This window comes from Coturnix japonica, chromosome 2 (assembly GCF_054131305.1).
Source record: "Coturnix japonica strain WE chromosome 2, WE-NBRP24, whole genome shotgun sequence".
In the NCBI taxonomy this organism is placed as follows: domain Eukaryota; kingdom Metazoa; phylum Chordata; class Aves; order Galliformes; family Phasianidae; genus Coturnix; species Coturnix japonica.
In genome coordinates, this window is record NC_140664.1 from 11849515 (window position 1) to 11872527 (window position 23013).

A 23013-nucleotide genomic window follows, 5' to 3' on the forward strand; every position below is an offset into this window, starting at 1 on the left:
TTCCCGTTCCCTCGGCCATGGCCAGCTACACCAAGGCGGCACAGGTGAGCACGGCCCCGTCCCCTGCGGGACTGATTTCTGGCACTGCGTTCTTTTCTTGCTTTAACAAACCCTTCTCTTTCTCTTTAGCAATGGGCTACCTTTGCCAGAGCGTGGTACCTCCTCGATGCGAAGATGCAACCACCGGGAAAATTAGCAGCCGTGACCGTAAGAAGGCTGGAAGGCAGACATAAACCTATTTACCATGCGCTTAGTAAGTATTGCAGTAGGTCGGAACCAGGAGCACCGCTGTGCTGTGCGGGCTGCAGGCCTAGGGGCTGTGGGATCTCCTTGGAGGTCTTTAGAAGCCACCCAAATTTCACCTTGGTCCCCCTGTTCTGAGTGTGCCTGCTGACCTCAGCTGTTGTGTGGTCACGGGACTGGAACCTGTCTGATTTTTGAGACAGGAGATGTAGTCATTGTTGGAAGACATCTTGATCAGATGAAGAAGTTGTTTGGCCTATCAGTAGATGAGAAAATCCAGTACCATGTGTGATCTTGATCGTCTCATAATACCATAGCAGATGTCTCGCAGTGATTAGCATTTTATCGATAACATATATATTTAAAAGAAGATGATCCCTTTTCAGAATGATGAGATTGTTGGCACAGTGTTTCCTGTAATACTCAAGCAGAATTTTCAAGAGATTACTGAAGCAGAAGGAAAGCATTAAGCTTTCTTTACTCATATACCTTTACTCACATACATCAAATGTGCAGTCTAAGGTTGTACTCGATCCAGTTTTCATTATAACAGGTAGCATTTGTAGGTTTCTAAAGATACGTTTAATACCCAAGTTCTGCAGTTGCAAAATGTGTTGTATCCACAAGGTGTCACTGGAGCTTAAGGCTTGTCAGAAAAGTAAAGCAAGCACTGAGGGGAAATAGTTTTGGTTGCCCTGTGGGAAAGGTCTTGGATAGTCTTGTGTTCATGAAGCTTTAAAATCCTGGAGCAGCACTAGCAAAAAAAACAAATAACTAATAATGAATTAATTCAGAATTCTGAAGGAGAAAGTAGCTATCAATGATTTTTTGTTTTTTTTTAATCAGCTTTAAAGTAACAGTTTGCAGTCATTATTCAGGTAGGTGTTGATATCCTGGTCAGTTTTTAGCTTGGCTATTGCTGCCTCTTTGCATCTCAGAGATGTGCTCTAAGCTGTAATCACTGAGTAGAGTCATGTTACTTACTGAAAGAGTTCAGTCCTCTGGTAAACGTTGGTACTGTTTTTATACTGTTTTTGAAATAGAGATTCACATACAACACAGCATGTTGGATAAAATAGCATGTTTGCTTGTAAACCAGACAACTGGATCATAGGTAAGTAGCTGCAATGGTTATCCAGCTTGATGATATTTTACCTTCTGACTTGACATTCCTAAGAAAAATAGTAATTGATTTTAGTATTTAAGTGTAATTTTGGATGAAGTGACTTTAAAACTCAGTTTGAGTTTTATGGAATGTGCTATATATACGTAGTACCACATGTATACACCATTTATAATACACAATTTAAAATATTTTTTCCACTGATTACCTTATAGATGACTGTGGAGATCACGTTGTCATAATAAATACGAGACATATTGCCTTTTCTGGTAACAAATGGGAACAGAAAGTGTACTCCTCACATACTGGGTAAGTGTTAAGTTACTCTACAATAAACCTTCAGGTGAGCTGGCTGTACACTTCTGACGTATATTCTTCTGTTGATTCAGAATGGAATTCCTGCTTATGTTACGTTCTGTTTGCACTGTTTAAAATGATACATGCCTTGGCAATGGAGCAGATTTACACACAGAATCACAGAATGACCTGGGTTGGAAGGGACCTCAAGGATCATGTAGTTCCAACCCCCCTGCCTGGCAGGGCCACCAAACATACACCTTTACTAGATCAGGTTGCCCAGGGCCCCGTCCAACCTGGTCTTGAACACCTCCAAGGACGGGGCATCTACAATCTCCCTGGGCAGCCTGTTCCAGGACCTAACCACTCTCCTAGTGAAGAACTTCCCCCTAACATCCAACCTAAATCTTCCCTCTTTTAACTTAAAACCATTTCCCCTTGTCCTGTTACAGTTTTGGTAAACTAGATTATTTTCTGTGGAAGTAAATCCAAATATCAGGACTACTCTATTTACTGAACAATAAAAGACTTTCCTATTGGCGCTGAACATTTAAGTTATATATACAGATGCCAGCTTCAACTTCATGGTCCTACTTAATAGCAGATGGAAAGTTTGTATCTGCTGTAATCCAGTAAGAAATTAGGTACTCTGAAGGTGTACTGGTGTATAACATATTATTCTGGCAGACATAACTTCTTCATAGATAAAAATGTAATGAGCTGTTACAGCATGGCTCGGTTCAGTCAGATAGGAACAGTTGCTCTTCATACAGCGACAACACTCGATAATGATTCCTCAGGCATTAAAATGAATCCAGTGTGCTTTGAACAAGACTTTGGCCTTGTGAAAAAAACTTGTCTTATCATAAGCCCACTAAACAAATGTTATACCATTGTTCAGAGTTCTTTTGCTGTGCCAGTTTGCTAATCAGATTCTTAAAAAACTAAAATGTTCAGAGTGATTTGAGGGAGAGAAAGAGAGTGACATTGCACCAGGAGGATTTAGATTGGTTATTAAGAGGGGTTTCTTCACACTAAGGGTTGTCACGCATTGGAAGGGGCTGCCCAGGGGAGTGGTGGAGTCCCTATCCCTGGAGGTATCTCTGAAATGTGTGGAAGCGGCACTAAGGGACATGGTTTAGTGATGAAACTCAGTAGTCAGGTTGGTGGTTGGGCTTCTTGATCTTTAAGATCGTTTGTGACATAGGTGATTCTGTGATTCTGAGATACTGAGGTATTTGTGTTAATGGCATGATTGAGCACGTAGCACTGAGCTTGTATGTTTCTTCTGTTTTTCTAGTTATCCTGGTGGTTTCAAACAGGTGACAGCAACTCAGCTCCATTTGAAAGATCCAACTGCTGTAAGCATTTTTCCCTTCATTTGTAAAGTACATTTGTTTTCATTTTAATATTTTCCCTGAGCAAAAGAGGTTGTACTTAACCTGTGTAAAGGTGAGTTATGAACATGTTATTAGTTAGAGCTCAGCTTATTACAGTGTCTTTGTAAACAGCGTGTTTTAGGGTCAGATTGCAAGTTGCACATTTTCGTGATTCTTCCATGCTGTCCAAATGAGCAAATCAAACTTTGCTTGTGTTTCAGAGGTCTGACCTTTCTCATAGTTCATTCTCATTTGAGTCAGTTGGACAAAGCAGTACTTGAGTTTAACAACCCTAAATTTAAGAGCCATTGGGAATAACACTAACATTAAAAAATGTTAGAAAATGCATCTGCCTCTTTCTCCCATGGGCTTTGTTAAATGGCTTTTTTTAGATATTATCTGCAGTGCTCTATTTTTCTGGTTTGGAAATGGAAACAGTGGTTAGTAAAGAAGATAGATGTAAATGTCTATATTTGGCCAGCGTTAATTCTGTTGACCACTAGTCTTGATTTATTTGTTACTAATCTAAAAAATTGTACTAAACATGAACAGTTTGGGATGTTGCCTTAGAGTTCACAGAATCACAGAATGACCTGGGTTGGAAGGGACCTCAAGGATCATGTAGTTCCAACCCCCCTGCCTGGCAGGGCCACCAAACTTCCACAATTACTAGATCAGGTTGCCCAGGGCCCCATCCAACCTGGCCTTAAACACCTCCAAGGATGGGGCATCCACAGCCTCCCTGGGCAGCCTGTTCCAGGACCTCACCACTCTCCTAGTAAAGAACTTAATTATGAGTTATGAAGTTACTGCTTTTGCTGCAGATTTGAATGCTCAGCTTCACAAGACTGAGTTCTCTAATTTCTATAGTTTCAAATCATGGCATGAAGACCACTGAGATGAACAGATCTGTGTGTTTATATGTGACTGAGGTGCTTTCCCTTAGGTCACCTTGCATGAAAAGCAAAACAACTTAAACGCTCAAACATAGTTGTAACTCCTTTGGGCATTACTGGCAGTTCAGTGTCTAAAATAGATTTCTTCAACTGTTCTCATTTGAGCTTCAAGCAGAGGCCGTGCACTGGGAGGCAGTATAGCACAACTTGTTTGCTAGGGCCTGAGAATTGGGTGCTCTATAAATGATCTTCTGGCATTCATTCTGAAATACCTCTTTTCTTGCCAGACTCCTAGATGGATTTCTGTGCAAGCATTCCTCTGGATTTAACGCATTGCCAATAACTAAAACATGTTGAATAGAGACTCAGCGAATGGTGATGTGGCTCAGGACCTGGTCTGCTTTAGCAAGAGAAACTTTCTTTCTTTAAAAATAAATAAATAAATTCTGGAGAGCTCTCATCAATTAACTCTTTTGTTGAATTGTTTGACTGGCTGTCTTACAAAGATATAGGATTATTGCTATAATTAATAGTAGTGAGTGATAATTTAATGGTGATTTGGCAGGATATATTCTTTATAGGTTTTGAATCACAAAGGATTTTATTACTAGAAAAGTTCTTTTTTTTAAAATCATAAAATCCATTGGGATATGACAAATATGGAAATTAGGGTGATGACTTATTAACTTGTTTTACTGTTAGAATTGTAGAGTGGTATGGGTTGGAAAGGACTGGAAAGACTGTCCACTTCCAGCACCATGCCATGGGCAGCAGCACTTCCATCAGCTCAGGCTGCCCAGAGCCGCATCCAGCCTGGCCTTGAGCACCTTCAGGGATGGGGCACCCACAGCTTCTCTGGGCAGCTGTGCCAGTGCCTCACCATTCTCATAGTGAAGAATTTCTTCTTAATATATAATGTAAATCTACCCTCCTTTAATTGAAAACCATTACCCTTTGTCCCTAATAAAGACCTAGCTATTAAAATCAGTACTGAAAAACTGCTGTTATGAAGAAGACCAATGCCCAGCCTAAGTGTTATTTCCATTCTCAAAATGTGATGGAGACATGTATCAACTATGTTTGGTCCAATTGCTGTGAGGCTGGTAGAACTTGTTAGGTTGTAGGAAGCTGAATGCATCTTTCTATGGAATCCAGGTCTTCATTCTTAAAAACACTGGTTTCATCCCGAAAGCCAGTGCTTTTTCTCTGCCTTTGGTCCTATTGTATCCTGCTACCTCATCCTGGTAGTGCTTCATTAGATGAGTCAATATCAGTTTTGGAAGAAGTACCATTAAAGAAATTAAGCCATTAAATTCTTAGAAGAGGCTCCTTCCAAGGAAAAGGATGTTGACCTAAAACCTGCTGCTAATTGTGGGATGTCAGTTTTGAAATGGATATGACTGTTGTCAGTTTATGTAACACGGATTATAGTTGATAAGTTTTTTTTGTGTAAATACATATGCAGTGAATACTGCACTACTGCTTAGCATTGCCTTTACTTAAGATAAGTCTAAATTCAAACATATATATTTTTCAATTACAGTCATGTTTAAATGCAGTTCCTAGTATGCAGAAATACTTTTGTATAAAAATGATACATAGCCAACTAAAATGGCTGTAGTGAATAACTGGATGCAAAACAATGCATGTTTGCCTGGGGGCAGAAAGGCACAAGCAGAGTTACCAGATTTAGATGTAGCTGCAGAAGGGTTAAACAGTCATTTCCATTTTGATTATACTTCATAAAGTATCAAGACAGAAGTGTATGTTGATCATTTGATAATCTCACTTAAATGCTATGATGTCGACCTGCATTATCTCATTATTCCCTCAAGACGAGGGGAAATGGCCTCAAGTTGCGCCAGGGCAAGTTTAGGATGGATATTAGGAAGCACTTCTTTACAGAAAGGGTAGTTAGGTACTGAAATAGGCTCCCCAGGGAGGTGGTTGAATTGCCATCCCTGGTTGTGTTTAAGAGCCGTTTGGATGTGGTGCTCAGGGATATGATTTAGTGTAGGGTTTTAGAGTTAGGATTCTGGTTAGGCTGCGGTTGGACTTGATGATCTTTGAGGTCTTTTCCAACCTGGTAAATTCTATGATTCTATGATTAAATTTGGAGCTGTTTTTTCCTTATGTGTAGTAGTAAGTGCTTGAGAAGGATTTGTGCTGGATTGTGTGTGTGTGTGTGTGTACGTGTTTGTTTATGGGATCATAGGATGATTCTGATTTGAGGGACTCTCAGGAGATGTGCAGTGCAGCCTGCTACTGGAAGTAGTGTTGGCAGTTCAGATGAGTGTTGGCAGTTCAGATAAGGCTGGTGGGGGCTGATCCACACCCAAGGATGACCTCTTTGGGCAGCCTTCTCCAATGCCTGATGTTTCTTCTTAGTTGGAAAGATACGAAGTGCATATTTTTGGTGTCTAGTTTGAGAAGTACAATTTAGTGATCAAGTTTGACAGACTGTTACTATTTTTTTCCTATTTAAAATGTCTTTTTATGCTCATATGACATGCTGCATACAAAAAGAGAGCTGAATAGTTGATGTTCCATGTTCATTGTGCCAATTTTTCAGTAGTGTTGGTTATATGGAAAGGCAGAAATTACAGCGATGACCAAGAAGATACAAAAAGCAACTTTCTAGCACATTTTTACCTTTAACACCTTTGAGTCCTTTCAAGAGGCACGGGGGAGACAGATGTCTGTGAATCTCTTTAAAGTTTCTGTTATTTTCAGTTGTCTGCCATTCCCAAGAATATTGGAGAACAGCTCCTTTGTGCTTGGCTTGGCCAGGCTGCTCTAGGAAGTATCTAAAGGAGAGAAAATAGCTTCATATTTCAACATTTTCTTTCTATAACTTAGATATAATGTGAATTTTCAGACCACCCATCAACCAGGGTATTAAACTTGTTCATCAGGCACAGCATAACAGCTTGTTGCTGTACAAAAGGGTCTCTATTCATGAATACAGTACTAATATTCTGTGTGCTACAGCTACTCCTTCAGGACATATGTGAAGTCCAGCATTGATTTCCATTGTAGGTCACTAAGAAAAATCAGTGCCGTGTTCCTCTTTCAAAGAAGAGTCCTTCAAAAATGAAGAAACAGTTGTTTTAGTTCATAGAATCGTGGAATCATAGAATTACCCAGGTTGGAGAAGATCATCAAGTCCAACCGCAGCCTAACCATAGTACCCTGACTCTAACAACCCTCTGCTAAATCATATCCCTGAGCACCACAAAGCGTCGCATGTGTTTGGGATGCATAGAGGTGTGTTGGTTTTGTTTTAAGTAACATTTGCACATGTTTTCTTTAGCTGAGGAAATGCTAATGAGGCTTCAGAGTCCCTGGTATGGGAAGAGCAGGAGATGCCCCTGTGTGCTTGTAACCCTCACGGATTTGAGAGGGAACAAAAAATATTTGGAAAATCCTGGGAAGAACTTGGGCCATTAATTAAAATGCCTGCAGAACATGTTGACAGATTTAATATGTAGAACCAGATAATAATCTAGATAAGACAAAAATGTAAGCCATTTTTTTCCTGTTTCTGGTTCTAAAAGTAAGCAAAACTTGGCTTGCTTTATCTTTTCATATTTAGCTGGAACAGAAACTCCCCCAAAACAAAAAAGAAATGATGTTTGGCTCCTATCAGATACTTGGTGAGAGGATTGACATTCGCAGCATTCACAGCCTGTATTGCTTTTGACAAAGCAATAATGGGCAGTAATTATTCAGAATGAATGCTACCTACTAGGGAAGATGATGAAGCCAGGCAGGGCAACTCTACAGACACACTGTGAGGAAGCCTCCAGGGGTGTCAAGATTTGTTCAGCTGCTGGCACTGCTCTGGAGGAGCTTAAGACATTCTAATTCTCCTTTTGAATGCTAGTAAGCAACTGCTTGCATGTATAGGCTTGCCATTATCCCTGTCAATAATCATCTTCCGAGGAAAAAGTTGAGCAGAAAACACAATTAAATCTTGCTGTTGATGTTTGAAAGCCTGTTTTCTTTTCATCCAGGGTAGTAAGGGATTACTGATACAATGGTATGTACGCAGCAAAAATTGGTTACTAGAACTCTGGATAGAGTTGGGTTTTCTTCTGGGAATATGATGTTTGTTTATTTACTTATTTGCCACTGAGCGTAACTTCAAAGCCTGACTTAGTAGGCGCTCAAAAGTTAGTGTAGCATGGAGAGGAGATTATTGTTACAGAATCTGAGTAAACTCTTCAAAAGGGCTGATAATACCAGGACAAGGGGAAATGGATTGAAGTTGAAAGAGCGTAGATTTAGGTTGGATGTTAGAGGGAAGTTCTTTACTAGGAGAGTGGTTAGGCTCTGGAACAGGCTGCCCAGGGAGGTTGTGGATGCCCCGTCCTTGGAGGTGTTCAAGACCAGGTTGGATGGGGACCTGGGCAACCTGATCTAGTAAATGTGTATGTTTCAAGTTGCTCTGGTGTTAAAGGCTCTGCCATGAAAAGATGGAGCGTGGAGGATGCACCAAAGCATATCTGTGGTTTTGCTTACTGCACTTAACATGCTTAGATACCAGAACTGTTCCTGAACGTGTCATTATCCATGCTTCAATCTCCAAATCCTGTTATCTTGTTAGTTTCTTGTCTACTGAGGCTGTCAGTTCTGCATTGACCGTGTGTGGGGTTTAAAATATTTCTTCGTTGTATAACTTGAAAATGTAAATGAATCATTCTTTTCCAGAATGACTTTTTAATAGGCAACTTTTTAAAACAGAGTTGTTTTTTCTTCCTTTTTTTAATCAACTTTATAAAGAATCTTAGAATGACCTGGGTTGAAAAGGACAGCAGTGGTCATCTAGTTTCAACCCCCCTGCTATGTACAGAGCTGCCAACCACAGACCAGGCTGCCCAAAGCCAAGGGAATGGGATCAGATTCATCAGGCAGGAGTGTGTACAACCAGAATAGAGCAGAAGTTCATCCAGGTCATTGACTTGTTCCAACAGATGTCTGTGCTACAGGCTGCAAAGGATGATGAAAGATCTGGCACAAACATTGGTTGCTTGAAGAAGTTAAATACTGTTCATTAAAGTATTTGGAAGTCTTTATAGGAGTGTAATCATGAATAAGATGTACATGCACAGGGTAAAACCTGTGACCAATGACTTACAGATACATGCAGCTGTATTTAAAGTAAGGAATTAACACAGATTCTATCACAGTTTCAAGGAATTTTTATGTAAAGAAAAGGATTCCTAGAGCTGGAGAGTATGGAGCTTCTGCATCCATTGTTTTAGATCAGATCTATTTTGACCTTGATTTACTTGAGTTGGATGTGATGGTCCTTATGGGTCGCTTCTGACTCAGGTTATTCTACATTTCTGCATTTTCTATGTAATATTTTCCTGTTAGCCAAGTTAGTTTTCAATATGAAAATTACTCTGGTGAAAGGGCTCACATCTGGGTGGCTTGGAGCACAGATTGGGTTTACTTATGCTTAAAAACAAATTGCGTGCTGGTCTACTAAACGGCTTGCTGTCCTTCTTTATCCCCTTTGGTCTCTTATGGTTGCGTGCCTTGTTTTACATACACAAATGTTCTTATGGCTGAAGTCCATAATGCTGTGTTTCATATTTAAATTACAGACATCTGCATTAGAGTCCAAGAGAAATTGTGTTACATTACTTTTCTGCAAGTATCATCTATTGTGGGTGTATGAATTCTGTTCATTCCTGATGCTCTACAGCGGGTTAGTTCATCTGGAACTAATAGCAAGGGAATAAATTATCATAGAATCACAGAATGGCCTGGGTTGAAAAGGACCACAATGATCATGTAGTTTCAACCCGCCTGCTATGTGCAGGGCCACCAACCACCAGACCAGGCTGCCCAGAGCCACATCCAGCCTGGCCTTGAAAGCCTGCAGGGATGGGGCATCCATAGCCTCCTTGGGCAACCTGTTCCAGTGCGTCACCACCCTCTGTGTGAAAAACTTCCTCCTAATCTCTAACCTAAACCTCCCCTGTCTCAGTTTAAAACCATTCCCTTTTGTCCTGTATTGTAAATACATACAGTGTTATGAAGCAGTATCTTACCAGGTCAGCATTGCTTAAGACACAATGCATTGATTATATTGAAACATTGAATACAGTGAATTACAGTGTTTAAATGCTGAGACCACTTGTAAAATTTGTTAAAGCCTAATAGACTTCAGTGATCTATCTATCTAAATACAAGACTAATATTGTGGAGTTAATAGAAGATTCTTAGTTTGCTTTTCAGTTCTTTTAATGTCACGTGATCATATTAAGCCATCCACAGTACAAAATACAGCTCTAGTTTCTAAGCAGTAACTTTTATTTTATGACTGCTGGAGTAAGTGTTTGTATGACTGAGATGTATGTGTGCCTTCTTCCAAAACAGTAAATCTGGAACATCTTGAAAATGTGATGCCAGAGTGCTTCAGCATGGATGAAGCTGACCAAAAAGAGGTCCATGAAATAGGGAAACACACTTTACCTTTTTCATGTTATTTGTAGGTGGTCTGATTTGTCGTTATATCGTTTTCTTTCCTCAGATTGTTAAGCTGACTATTTATAGGATGCTTCCAAAAAACCTTCTGAGAAGAACTTTGATGCAGAGGTTGCACCTATTCCCAGACGATGTGAGTGGTTACGCTGTTATGCTTGCTTTCTTTTTGCTTTGGAGTCAAAGAGCGCTAACAAAGCTTCAGTCATAAGATAAATTAAGAAAAATCAAGCTATTTCTTAAATATGTAACTAAATACACTTTACGTGTTGATGCTCTTTATTTGACCAAATTGTGATATCTGAAATATGCATGTTATTGTCTCATTCATTACTGCTTCATTTAGCATGAAGAATGCAGCACTGTTGACTGTTCTTGGTCTGGATATGGGGAGAGAGGATGTGTTTTCTAAGCACCTTCTTTCTAAGGTTTGACTGTCCTCACCCTCCTCAGGTTATCCCAGAAGATATAGAAAAGAACCTTCTACAAGAGATTCCTCAGCCTCGTGTAGTCCCCAGGAGGTTAGATGAATATACACCAGAAGAAATTGCTGCCTTTCCAAGGGTTTGGACTCCGTAAGTATATTAGACATTTAAAATGAGCGCTTGGACTGAATCTGTACTATATTGGCTGTTGGTTCTTACAATATGAATAAGAAAAAAAAAGGATTATTTGTTTTCGTCATGTCATATTTTTTGACAGGAGATCACTAAGCCAAGAATGGTCATATTTGAAGGGAGCACTGAGTCAACCTGCTAATGAAAATAATCACATCTGGGGACCTCTCAGATTACTACCAATGTTTTGAGGTTTTTTTTCTTGTGGTCATTTTGAGAGTCCTAGTACTGAGCTTCCTTTAGATTTCAAAGCCAGAGATCTGTGGGAATGAAGCAGGTGGACAGGAGTCTGACCTGGAGTCTTCCAGATGGTCAGCTCTGTCTTGTGCACTTCTGCTTATTTTCAGTATACAGAATTTAACATCTTTTTTGTTAAAGCAAGTTTAAACATCTGGTAAATGTTAGTCATGTTGTAGCTGTGTGTGGCAAAGAGCAAGGAAACTCGATGTCATCTAATTTAGTAATTGCTGTCAAGCTGTCTCCTAATAATTTCCTGTTAGCATTTCTTTGCTCTGCAGTCTCATCCTGATGAGTTTTTTGGGGAAATGCTCTCTGTATACAGGCTTCATACCCTGTGCCAGTTGCAGAGGATGGGAAACGCTGCTCACTTAGCAGCCTTGCAACTGGCACAGCCAGGAGGATTTCAACTGAGAAATTCATCTTGTTCCTTCAGCGAGATGAGTGAGTGTCTTAAGTGGACATACTTGTTGAGAAGAGCCAGGGAATAGGTGGACCTAGTGGGGGAATAGAGCAGAGTTCTGGAGCAAAAGTGTGTCAGCAGTACTGGAGGATGAAGAGCAGCGCACTCCTGTGTGTTCGATCTGTGAGCCTCTGCAGAACACATGGATAGTTTCCAGTCGGTGACTGTAGTGTCAAAAATAAACCAGAATAAGGCGAATTCAGAAAAACTGTTACATTTCTCTTTTTTTTCCAGATGGTTTTAATAAATTTTCCCACCTTATATGATTTTTTATTTCTTCTTTTATTCTATTTTTCTTTTCCTGTCCTTTATGAAGTTCTGATGGGTGACTCTTCTGTTTCTCAAAGGAGAGTGAGTGATTAAAAACAAGGAAAAAGAATGAGTACAGATTGTTTTGAAAGGCTGTTTTTTTTCTGGTTATGGGGCACAGATATTGTAGACAAATAGACGGTACCCGGGTTAAGCACTAAGGTGAGGAAATAGTTTGTGAGGAGAGCGTGCATCCAGTGTGGGTACCTAAGAAAAACTGTGTAGTGCAGGGTGGACAGCCTTCCCATCACCCCTCCTTCCACCACATAATGGGATGTCATTATGGATCTTACACCTTGAGAGAAGAGAATTAAATGTTCTAACATTTCCAGTAAGAGAAACTTTCTTGGAATATTCTTTGCTTTTATACCTAACCTGAGCCAAACGGTTCTGTAAATTGTACAGAGCTGCTCTCTTACATCCTTGGTGCAGACGTCTGAAGTAAATGTGGTGGAAAAACCTTGCAGAGGCAGGGAGATAAAATAGTGTCTTTCCATACAGATGTAAAGGGGAGGAAGATCAGAGACCAGTTCTTCTGGCCGACTTTGATTTTTTTGCAGCTTCCTACCATGAATGAAGCCATTATTTCAAGGGTGCTTGAGGTTTCACATTGGATGTTTTTAATGAGCTTTAAACAGAAATCATCACAGAATTCACCAATCTTGTGTGACTAAACAAACAGTACTGTTTCCTACCTCTCTTCTAAAGGCAGGAATACATCAGATTTATGTGTGAATTTTCCTGTTATATGCCATCTAAAAGTTGTTTAGCTGACTGGGAATAGGTGTGTTTGTAGACAGTGAACTTCTAAAGGCAGGAAACTTGCTTTTGAAGTATTTTGAAGTCATTTGGACAAGAACATTCCCAAATATATAGAAGAAATCTGTCTTGTTCCAGTTGGATGGATACGTTCCTATGAGTTTCCCTTAAGAAAGCAGAGCAGTTCTGATTTCCAGGAGAGCCCTCAGGTTGGTGGTGGTGTTGCATACTGAGCGCCTGTTCCACTGCCAGACTTAATGGGAACTCTCCATGGACCTCCCTAGGCCAGACAGCCTCTCACTTGTCTTTCTGGAAAAGAAGTCCTTGAAGGCTTTTGGCATTTTTAAAACTTAAGGTATTGTAAACTCTGAAACTTGACTTAAGAAAACCAAACACCTTTTGAATGTTTATTTTTGAGTAACCTGCCTGATTTCTGGCACCCTTCTGCACAGCCTACTTCTAGGTAATACTCTTCTAATATAAACTTCTAGGTTTATACTCTGAAGCCATAAAACTGTTTCAGCAGAGCAGTGAGAGCTGGTCTGTCCTAGTTCTTGAACATCAGCCATATGCGGATCTGTGTGGCATGGCATACAGGTTCTTGGTGATCCATCAGCAGCATCCCACAGCTTTGAAAGGAGAAAACTGCAATGTTCTGGGAAGAGGTATTTGTATATCACAGAATCACAGAATGACCCGGGTTGGAAGGGACCTCAAGGATCATGTAGTTCCAACCCCCCTGCCTGGCAGGGCCACCAAACATACACCTTTACTAGGTCAGGTTGCCCAGGGCCCTGTCCAACCTGGTCTTGAACACCTCCAAGGATGGGGCATCCACAACCTCCCTGGGCAGCCTGTTCCAGGGCGTAACCACTCTCCTAGTAAATATATATTTCATATATGATGAAACACAAGTGTGCTGGGACACCTAGCAATGGGAGATGTGTGTGATAATCCTCTTACACATTCTGTGTCAAGGATAATGGTGGTCATAACTTCTATTTACAGTTTCTCCTTGGCTCCATGTTCCTTAAAGCCAGTCATACTGGCCTTATGCAACCTAAATTCTGCTGCTGATGTTCCTAGCAAATAAATTTGAAGGCACTGGAAAAGATAACCTTTTCATGTTAAGAGATCTCTTCAGCCACTGTTGTCCCTTCTGTTTGCTGTCCTAAAAGGTAGATGCAATAACAGTTGTCCTTCCCAGTTCTACAGCTTCTAGTGTAAGTTCCTACATTTAGTCACTACATTAAAGAAATAATTTGGGTACTAAGAACTGAAATAGAAGCCAGAGGTGTCCTGGGTGTGTGGCTGAAATGATGTTATAAACAGCATTTTTAATGTAAGGTGCTGACAGTTTCACTTTATGAAGTTTTTTGTCCTCAGATAAGGAAGCCAACACCAAAGGGCACCTTGCATTATATTAGATACACAAGTGTTATGTGGGGTATTTCCAGTCATGTACTGTCATAAACGAAACTTGCAGTTAATATTACAACTGTAAAATGCTTTTTGTTCTCCAACGAAATACAACATGTACGAAGTGTAAAATTATGGGATCCTCTACACCCACAGTCCACATGGTAAAGATTTCCTCTGAATATGTTAAGGTCTTGAGCTACACTTCTAAGACCCCTCTTAAGCTTAATATTAGATTTAAAATTCTGCGCTGAAATAAATATACTTTTCATAAGCCATTTCCATCGTTCCTTCCAACTGCAGTGTCTGCAGCTTTGTGGGGCTGGAGTTGATTTGTGCATGTGATGCCTTATGTGATAGTGCTTTGTTCTTACCTTGGAACACCCCTTGGTGGGCTGTTTCCTTTACAGGAATAAGCACTGCCCCTCCAGCTTGAATGTTCGTCTCACCAAGCAAGGTTGGCTTGTGTAGTTGATCTGACTGGAGACGGCCAACACAAACTTCTGTGAAAGCCTTGAGCCTTAGTTTTTCCTTAAAAGAGAAACTGGAGAGACGAGGAAAAGGCTCTCCTGCCAATACTGCACAGTCCTGTTCTAATGTATGCTTTGAGAAATCCCTTTGGAAGTTCATTTTCTATGGCTTTTTTGGTTCTCAATCGGAATTCCAGTAACTAACAGTAAAACATTGACCTCTGTTAAAACAGGGGAACTATCACTGGTAACATTCTTTTTCTTATAGTGAGGGCATAGAAATATCCCATGGTTTTGTGTTGATTAACAAAAAGCCAAAAGTAGCTGAGTCTCATATTTCAGGCTACCAGAGCTGGATCTAAACAAGCCAAAAGCCACAAAAGTCAGAAAGGCACACAGTTAGATACCTGAGGAGAAAGTTAATCCCTGAGGTTTTGGCTTCAGGCAGTAACTGGATACTAACTGAGAAGGGTCAGTAACTTAATCATCTTAAAAATCTGACAAATCCATATTTAGATGGATTAGCCTATTAGAATTAATTACTGCCTCTTCTCTAGCATGTATAAAATATGCTGATGCTACTGATTTTTTTAACTTTACCTAGGGGCAGCTTATGTCGTAGCTAAAATTTGAAGGTAAGAGATCTAATAAATGAGAGTCTTAAGTTTTGCTTCAGCTTCTGAAGAGACTTACAGAGAAAAAGCTTTAAAGCTACTTTCCTTTTCCCCTAAAATCTGTTGATCTCATACGTGAAGAAATAGGAACTAAATGAATGAGAATTTGACAAGAAATCTGAGAATGGTTTTATGTGATACTGTTGAACTACTTGCCTAGATGAAAATGGAATTAGAATTGTTTTAATTGCTCTTTTATAAATGTCCAGATATATTTGCTTTTTTCACTTCTGGTGGTGACAGCAAGTCTGGAAAGAGTTTCACTGTTCCTTTACTCACTTCTCTGTTTATTTGAAGAATAACGTAATTCTTTAGACAAAGCCAAGCATACAGCACTGTTCTTTCTATAGCCCTATGGTTTTTTAACAACATATTCTTTTAAAAGAATACCCTTTCGTATGAAGAAGGTATAGTCTTGCTCAGATGAAACTTAAATGAGCATTGCATTGAGTTAACTTAAATCATCTTACAAACAGAATTCATGTAACTCAGGTCCAATCTGGTATCACAGAATCACAGAACGGCTTGGGTTGGAAGGGACCTCAAGGATCATGAAGCTCCAATTCCCCCACCACAGGCAGGGCCACCAGCCTCCACATTTAATACCAGATCAGGCTGCCCAGGGCCCCATCCAACTTGGCCTTGAACACCTCCAGGGACGGGGCATCCACAACCTCTCTGGGCAGCCTGTGCCAGCACCTCACCACTCTCTGTAAAGAACTTCCCCTGACATCCAACCTAAATCTTCATCATAAATCTGCATCAATCCTTAAACACCTTCAGGGTTGATGACTCCATCGCTTCCCTGGGCAGCATTTTCCAATGCATTACTGAGCTTTCTGAGAAGAAGTTCTTCCTAATGTCCAATCTGATGGTAGATTTAAGTACCTTGGTTAAGTTTTGTTTAATTTATTTTTAAGGAACCTGAGATTTTAACCAGTTTATTTTAAATTTTAATAAACTGCTCCTAATCTCATTAAAATTAGCTAAATACATTCTGGCATTGGATCAGACAGTGTGATTTATGGATACTTTTAAAATCAAAATAAACACGAGTTTTATATAGAATAAACTTGAGCTGCAGTTGAGGACCCTGAAAGATTTATCTTAAGCTTTGTACTTGCAGAAGAAGGTTAGTCACTATACTATAGTGGCTTAAGAGTATTAAAAAGGCACCTTTTCTTACTCTTTGTTATTAAATGCAGCTTCTGTTACTGTGGCTTATTACCGGTTCCCTAAGAAAATAAGCTGTACTTGTAGAAATGCTTATTAACTAGGATAATAGACTGCATGAGGACTAAGCCAGTACAGAAGAGTTTATTTTGCCCCAAGTCAGAACAAGTTCACTGTTTAGAATAGGCCAAAGTGAGATAATTTAAATATCATTAGCAGTTTCACTGATTGTTTTACCAGAGGTGTAGAGCTTCTCTGGGGTAGTAAGTACATCCTGAGTAGAGACCTGCTCTTGCCTTTGTTGACTATCCTGAGGGTCTGTGTAATTATGTGTTACAACTGATTATTTTCTGATAGACCATCAGTATGAACAGGGAATCCTACCAGCCATGAATGATTTCAAGTCACGAGTAATAGAGAGCTTTGCACACACCGTGAATAGAAGAGATGGGTGTACCTTTTATACAGGATGATTTATATATTTTTTAATGCATCTGGGGTGCTTTTTCTCATCCACAGAAGGAATGAAGCCAAACATATAAGGTAACCTTTTCAACTTTTGCTCCTGTACCAGTTGATTAGTGTGCAGCATTGGTTAGCTTTAAGGCACTGACCTTTCACAGTGCTGATGCAAGGTTCAATCCTTTCTGAACAGTCATTCCTCATGTCAGTGAGATAGCAGAAAATACAGGGAACTCTGTCTCTCTGGGTCACATTCCCTAATGTTGAGATAACTGCCTGCAGGTGAAGAGAAAAATGTAATTTGAGATCTTCAAAGCTTCCAAACCAGGTGTGCATTGCTGAGTCAAGAGCAGGTACTGACAGGTCACTTACTCAGTATTGTCAGCCTTATTCCTTTGCAAAGCTTTAAAATATGAGTTAGCAGTCATGAGTGCATGCTTGCAGTCACGCTAATGAGTGCAGTGACTCCCTGAAATTTGTCTTTGTAGAACTTCTTTTGCAATGCAGCAGAAAAACCATCTATCTACATAAACATTACTGATGGAGAGGCGACTCCTCTTTTTTCATAGAATCATAGAATCATCAAGGTTGGAAAAGACCTAAAAGATCATCCAGTCCAACCGTTCACCTATTACCAATAGCTCCCATTAAACCATGTTCCACAACACAACATCCAATCACTCCTTGATCCTTTTTGGAGCTTGAAAGAAAAGAATGTTATCAAAAGATACTTTAACAGCCACATGTGGTTGAGAAAGCAGACAGGTGGTTCCAAAAAGTACAAGCACTGTGTGTTAGAAGTCATTAGAGATAAGCTGTAATGCTGTAGTGGATGGTAAAATAAGTACGTACAGAGTCGGTAATGTCTTATGTTACAGCAGAACCTTAACCTTATTTCTGTAAGGCAAGTAATGCTGTTTTTCAAATGTCTGCTGGAAGGGCTGTCTGTTAGCTAGAAGTAAAGATAGTTGGCTTCTGTATTTCCGAAACCAGGATAGCTCCAGTGTAACACAGACGGGTGAGTACTTGGATCTGACTTTCACAAACTGCACCACCCACTCCTTTAATAGTTTGTCTTTTACTGAGGATTTTTTAGCTCCAAACATTGCTAGGCAGAGGGAAACATCTCTGCTGGAATGTGCTGACGAGGCTTTAATAAAGGTGGAACTAAGTGGTGAGTCTGTTCATACCTGATGGCAATAAATTTTCACTACAGGAGTTAGAAGTTGAACACGTGGAACTTTCAGAAAGGGTCTTTGTTATGTCTCCTTAGACAAGAAAAATACCTTAGGAGGAGGAAACTTCACATCTTATTAAAGAATATTGGATGCTGGGAAGGGGCTGTCTTGCAGAGTTGCATCACATAGGTTTCTTTGTACTGCTTGTTTAAACCAGCTGAAATATGCAGACTGAGCTCGTAGCTCCACGGGCATTCCTCCTGGCAAGAAATGCTGGTATTAAGTGGCATCCATTACTTCTTCCTTTGCACTGCGCACTGCTACACACAGTCAGGGAACTGGCCTAGATTAAATACAGCCTTGTTATAAGCATCTGCAGGAAGTGCTCTGTGTTTTGAGTTCTTAGGGACAAATCTTCATTCTCCTGCTAATCTATGTGGTCACCTAACTTTGGTGTTAGCTCAGCACAAGTTGTTGAAGCTGTGGAAAACAAACAGTTATTTGGAAAGACAAATAGATCGTTACTTAAAGTACTCTGGGGAAGCCTTGCCTCTCTTTCAAGATGACCTGAAGAAGCTTTGCCTCCCTAGGCCAGAGCCTGACAGCCTCAATTCTGTCTTTGGTGTCCAGGCTGATTTCACACGCAGTTACGTTTTTGTCTGAAAAGCAATTCTAAGCAGATCAGATTGAAGTCGTATGTAGGTGAATGGAATATGAAGCATTTGCACATCTGAATGAGCCCCTCCTGTTCACCTCTAGCCAAATGGTTCTAACCTTGGGAAAGAATGAGTCAGATTTGTGCTACTGAGTCTTCTCTCATTGCCCTGTTGCTTTTACTGCTAAATGTAACCTCGATGCATAGGATGCCTTCAGAATCCCTTATGTTTAACTCATTATTCCTGGCAGTGAGCTGAGTTCTGCACAACTAAATCATGTAAGGGTAAATAATATAAGTAATTTAAATCCTGAATTCCACAAACTTTGAGTATTTTCTTTGTGTGCAGCAGATCCAAACAATCATCAACAGTTTGCTCACGCTCACAGTCTGTGGTTAACTCATGATATTCATTTGATTCTGACAATAGATATGGAAAGAATGCCTGCTTCTACAAAGCTTGCTCAGCTATTCTGATCCTTTATTTTCAGTTTATGAGACAAACCAGTCCCATTGTCATGCTCTGCTACACTTGTGCCATGGTGACAATGTGTAACTCTGCAGGCAGCTTATGGGGTCCTTGTGGACCCCGGGGAGCCCACAGATCCTTCTCTTGATGGTTGTTCTCAATGTGCTACGTAGCGCACTGAAAACTGTTCGTAGCAGTGAGCCAGACAGAGCTGGCTTTGTACCATTTTCCTCTTAGCATTTGTACAGAATACGTAGGCACTTTGTGTGAGTTCTGAACAGGCACATCAGGAAGATGAGAACTTCTGCTTTGTATTATCAGCTTTTTTTTGAGAGAGAGAGTGATGTAACGTTTTGAAGGGGTTTTCAGTGTAAACTTCCTCTATTATATATATTGCATTTTGTAATGAATTCTGACACTTCAGCCTTGTTAATGTGCCATTGGTTCTGTGTTCTTTTAAGCATTAAATTAAACCTCCTTTCTGAGTGAATACGACGCCCAATTTTATGCTGCTTCCTATAGAGCCATGGACTGGCGGTGTAACGAGCCCACAGTCTGATGGTTGAACAGGAGAAATGTGACGTGGTACTGTGCTTTTTTCAACTCACAGCATATACAGCAGTAGTGTTAGTGCCATCAGTGATGCCATTTCTTTGGTTCCAAATGCATAATTTCAGTGCTTTGTTGAGGAAGCATGAAAGTGCTGCCATCCAAGAACACCCTTCATAGATTTATGCAGTTCATCAATGAGCAGTTATCCATTGGTTTTCCCAAGTGGCTCATAATTCTCCCTGAGCAGACAATGGGTTTTGTGGGTTTATGATCTTCCTTGGACAATATTTATGACTTTTGCTAGGCACGGTGCTTCTCAAGGCTCAGCTTTCCTGGTGCCAGGGGCTCTTTAAAAGCAGTGATTGTGGTCCCCAGACATGGAGCACCAGTTGGCATAAAGGACTACTGTGCCACTTGAAAAGGCTTTGAAAACTTTTATGTTTGTTCACACAAGTGTCTCAGTGTAGAAAATTCCACCTTCGAGCTTCATTAACTTTGTAAGGCTGCAAACTGAAGCCAGTGCTTTTTGCATTTAACTTTAAGACAAGCGTTAAGGTTGAAATACGGGTTGCAACACAGATTTTCAGAGGTGGAGAAAAGCACTGTGAGATCCCCAGCTCTGCAGCACCGCAGTGCTACCATCGACTGAAGTTTTAGATGTGGTGTTCAAAGGACAGCGCAGAATCCTTTCAGCACTGTGCAGGGGGATGGATGAATTGGCCCATGAAAAGAGTAATAAATATGAGTTGCGAGACAGTGATGTCTTTTCCATGCGGCTTGTCTAGAATCCTCCGGCACCTGTCTAGGATGGATGCAGTGATAACACTCCCAAGTCACTACTGAGAATTTCTTAAACCCCCCCTCTTCCACTACAGCATTAACTGTGATATAATGAAATGTATCTCCTGGCAGGCTGTGGTGAGATATGATTAAGGAAATATGAATTGCTTTTGCAGTGCATAACAGCCCTCGCATACTGAGTTTCTTCAAGGCCAACATTGAGCATGTAAACAATGTACATGGTGCTCACCGTTGTTCTTTTATGCCCAATGGTGTGGACTCAAATATTTCTATGTCACTTAAATAAAAAACAGAGGCTTTGTGATACTGTGCTGTACAGACCTCTTGTATTTGAAGTTGCTCTATTTTATCTTTAAAATTCATATAACCTTCATAACAGCAATGCTGCTATGGTTTTCATGTCAATTCTCCTAAAAAAGCCCTTTTTGTGTGTGTGTTTTCCAGGCCTAAAGATTTTCGAATCAAGTAATGAAAGGAAAAATTGCTGTCAGGATTGTCTATCCTGCTTGGAGAAGAATTGTTCTTCCATGGCGGAAGAATTCATCATCTGTGCATCCCGGTTATCCCTTCTATGCAGGAAGCTTCTGGCAGGTATTAGCAAACCTTATTGGGAAAGGTTATCAGAATGGTTGTATTTAAAGCAACTAAGGATGGATTTTATGTTGTTCACATCACCTGTACTCCATGTTTAGTGTTATCTGTTAATTAAATTCCTTTTACTGCTATTATTAAACAATGGCTACATCTTTATTTTTAATACTGAGGGGAGCAGCACCTTGAGGTGTCTAACTATAGAAGCTGTAAAACTTGATTTTCATCTGTTAGGGGTAGTGAATAGTTATGGATTGAAAACCAGTGGTTGGAGGAGTTTCACCTTTGTCTATCTCTGCAGAAGTCACGTTGTGCCATTATTCTGAAGGCTGTGTCTAGAACCTGGAGTGCACATAGCATATCACATATCATATATCACGTATCACACATCATATATCACACTTTAATGGTGGGATTTGGATGCTTGTATGTCCGTGCAGGCCTTCGGTTTCCGTATCTTTTTAACCACCGTGACTGAGGTGCTGGTGGGCCATCATCAAACTGCCAGAGCCAGCTTACATTTAAAACAACAAAAAAAGCAACCCGACAAGACTTGTCTTCCAAGAAAGCAGTGCACATAGTCCTGTTCGACATAAGGAATCTGTTAAAATCTGCATCTTGGAACAAGAAGATGGTGAGAAGGCAATGCTGGAGGACTGTGGAGAAGCATGGGCAGCATGGATTTCATGGGCATTGCCAGCTGACCAGGAGTTCCCATGTGTTTTTCTGCATAAACAATCCACAATGAATGAATATTACTTTGATATCATCTCAGTAGCAGCCATCAAACAGTTACTTTTGCATCTGCAACAAGTTGACATGCAGCCAATGCTAAATGGAGCAATCTGGTTAGCAGCTAATGCCGTCATTGAAAAAATAAAGTACAACTAGTGTAATTAAGGCTTGTCCTTCAGGATATAACTTAGAAAAGTGAGAATGCCTACCCAAGAAACCCTGTTGCTTGCTTAATGCACTGCATGTAGGCTCCCATACGCAGTGATGGCGAGGACGGTTGCATGTGCACTGTGGGGCACCTGTTCTGCAGCTGGGGGGACTTGGGGGACAGGATGGCTGCAGGAGCTGCTGGGGAAGCACAGGGAAGATGACGCCTGCTTTGGTGGGGTTAATCTGCTTAAAGGTAAGTAAGTAAAGGTCAGTAAGTTATTATCATCTTCTGTTTTTTTTTTTTACCTTATTCTTTAAATGCAAGTCCGTATTAGGAACAGTTATTAGGACAGTTATGGCAATCTTAGTCACCCTTCTGCAAGAAAATTAATGAGACTTACTTAGGGGTGGCAAAACTAGTGGAAAAACAGAAACAGCATAGAAAGGAATAGAGCCATGTAGCTGGAAATTGCCCTGGGATATACACAGCCATGGGTATTAGTTGCATGTGTAAATTGTTTGTGTTATTAACGAGGCTGACTTCTGGGCCAGAGAACTTCAGGTTAATACAGTAAAGGTATGCAGCTGTCTCAACACCAGTTTCTCTTCTTTGACACGAAGCTAAGAGAGCTTCTGGCCACTGCCAGAATCTGACACGTCTCCCTCCTGAGCGTGAAGAGGCTGAACTTTGCCAGGGGCAAGCAGGAAGCTGGTCCTGGAACCCACAGGTCAGCCTGTCTGGGGCTCTGTAGGGCTGGATTAACAGTACTTAAAATCTATGACTTCATCTTAAACATATGTATATTTTTGACCTTCTGTTTTAAAACTTTCTTTGTTGCTTAGTCTCAGTCATGTTCATAGCT

General features: G+C 40.4%; 1 protein-coding gene across 2 annotated transcripts; it reads left to right on the forward strand.

The window, feature by feature from the left end:
* Positions 1 to 8: 8 nt before the first annotated feature.
* MRPL13 (mitochondrial ribosomal protein L13) lies at positions 9 to 21407 on the forward strand. 2 transcript variants are annotated; one of them, XM_015856192.3, is made up of 7 exons: positions 9 to 44; positions 130 to 253; positions 1582 to 1675; positions 2964 to 3024; positions 10486 to 10572; positions 10890 to 11011; positions 21119 to 21407. In XM_015856192.3, exons 1-7 carry the CDS (start codon positions 18 to 20, stop codon positions 21141 to 21143), a joined length of 540 nt encoding a protein of 179 aa, XP_015711678.1. In that variant the 5' UTR covers positions 9 to 17; the 3' UTR covers positions 21144 to 21407. The 2 variants fall into 2 exon arrangements, 1 of the variants encoding a protein (XP_015711678.1); XR_014943303.1 differs by lacking the exon at positions 2964 to 3024.
* Positions 21408 to 23013: the final 1606 nt, after the last annotated feature.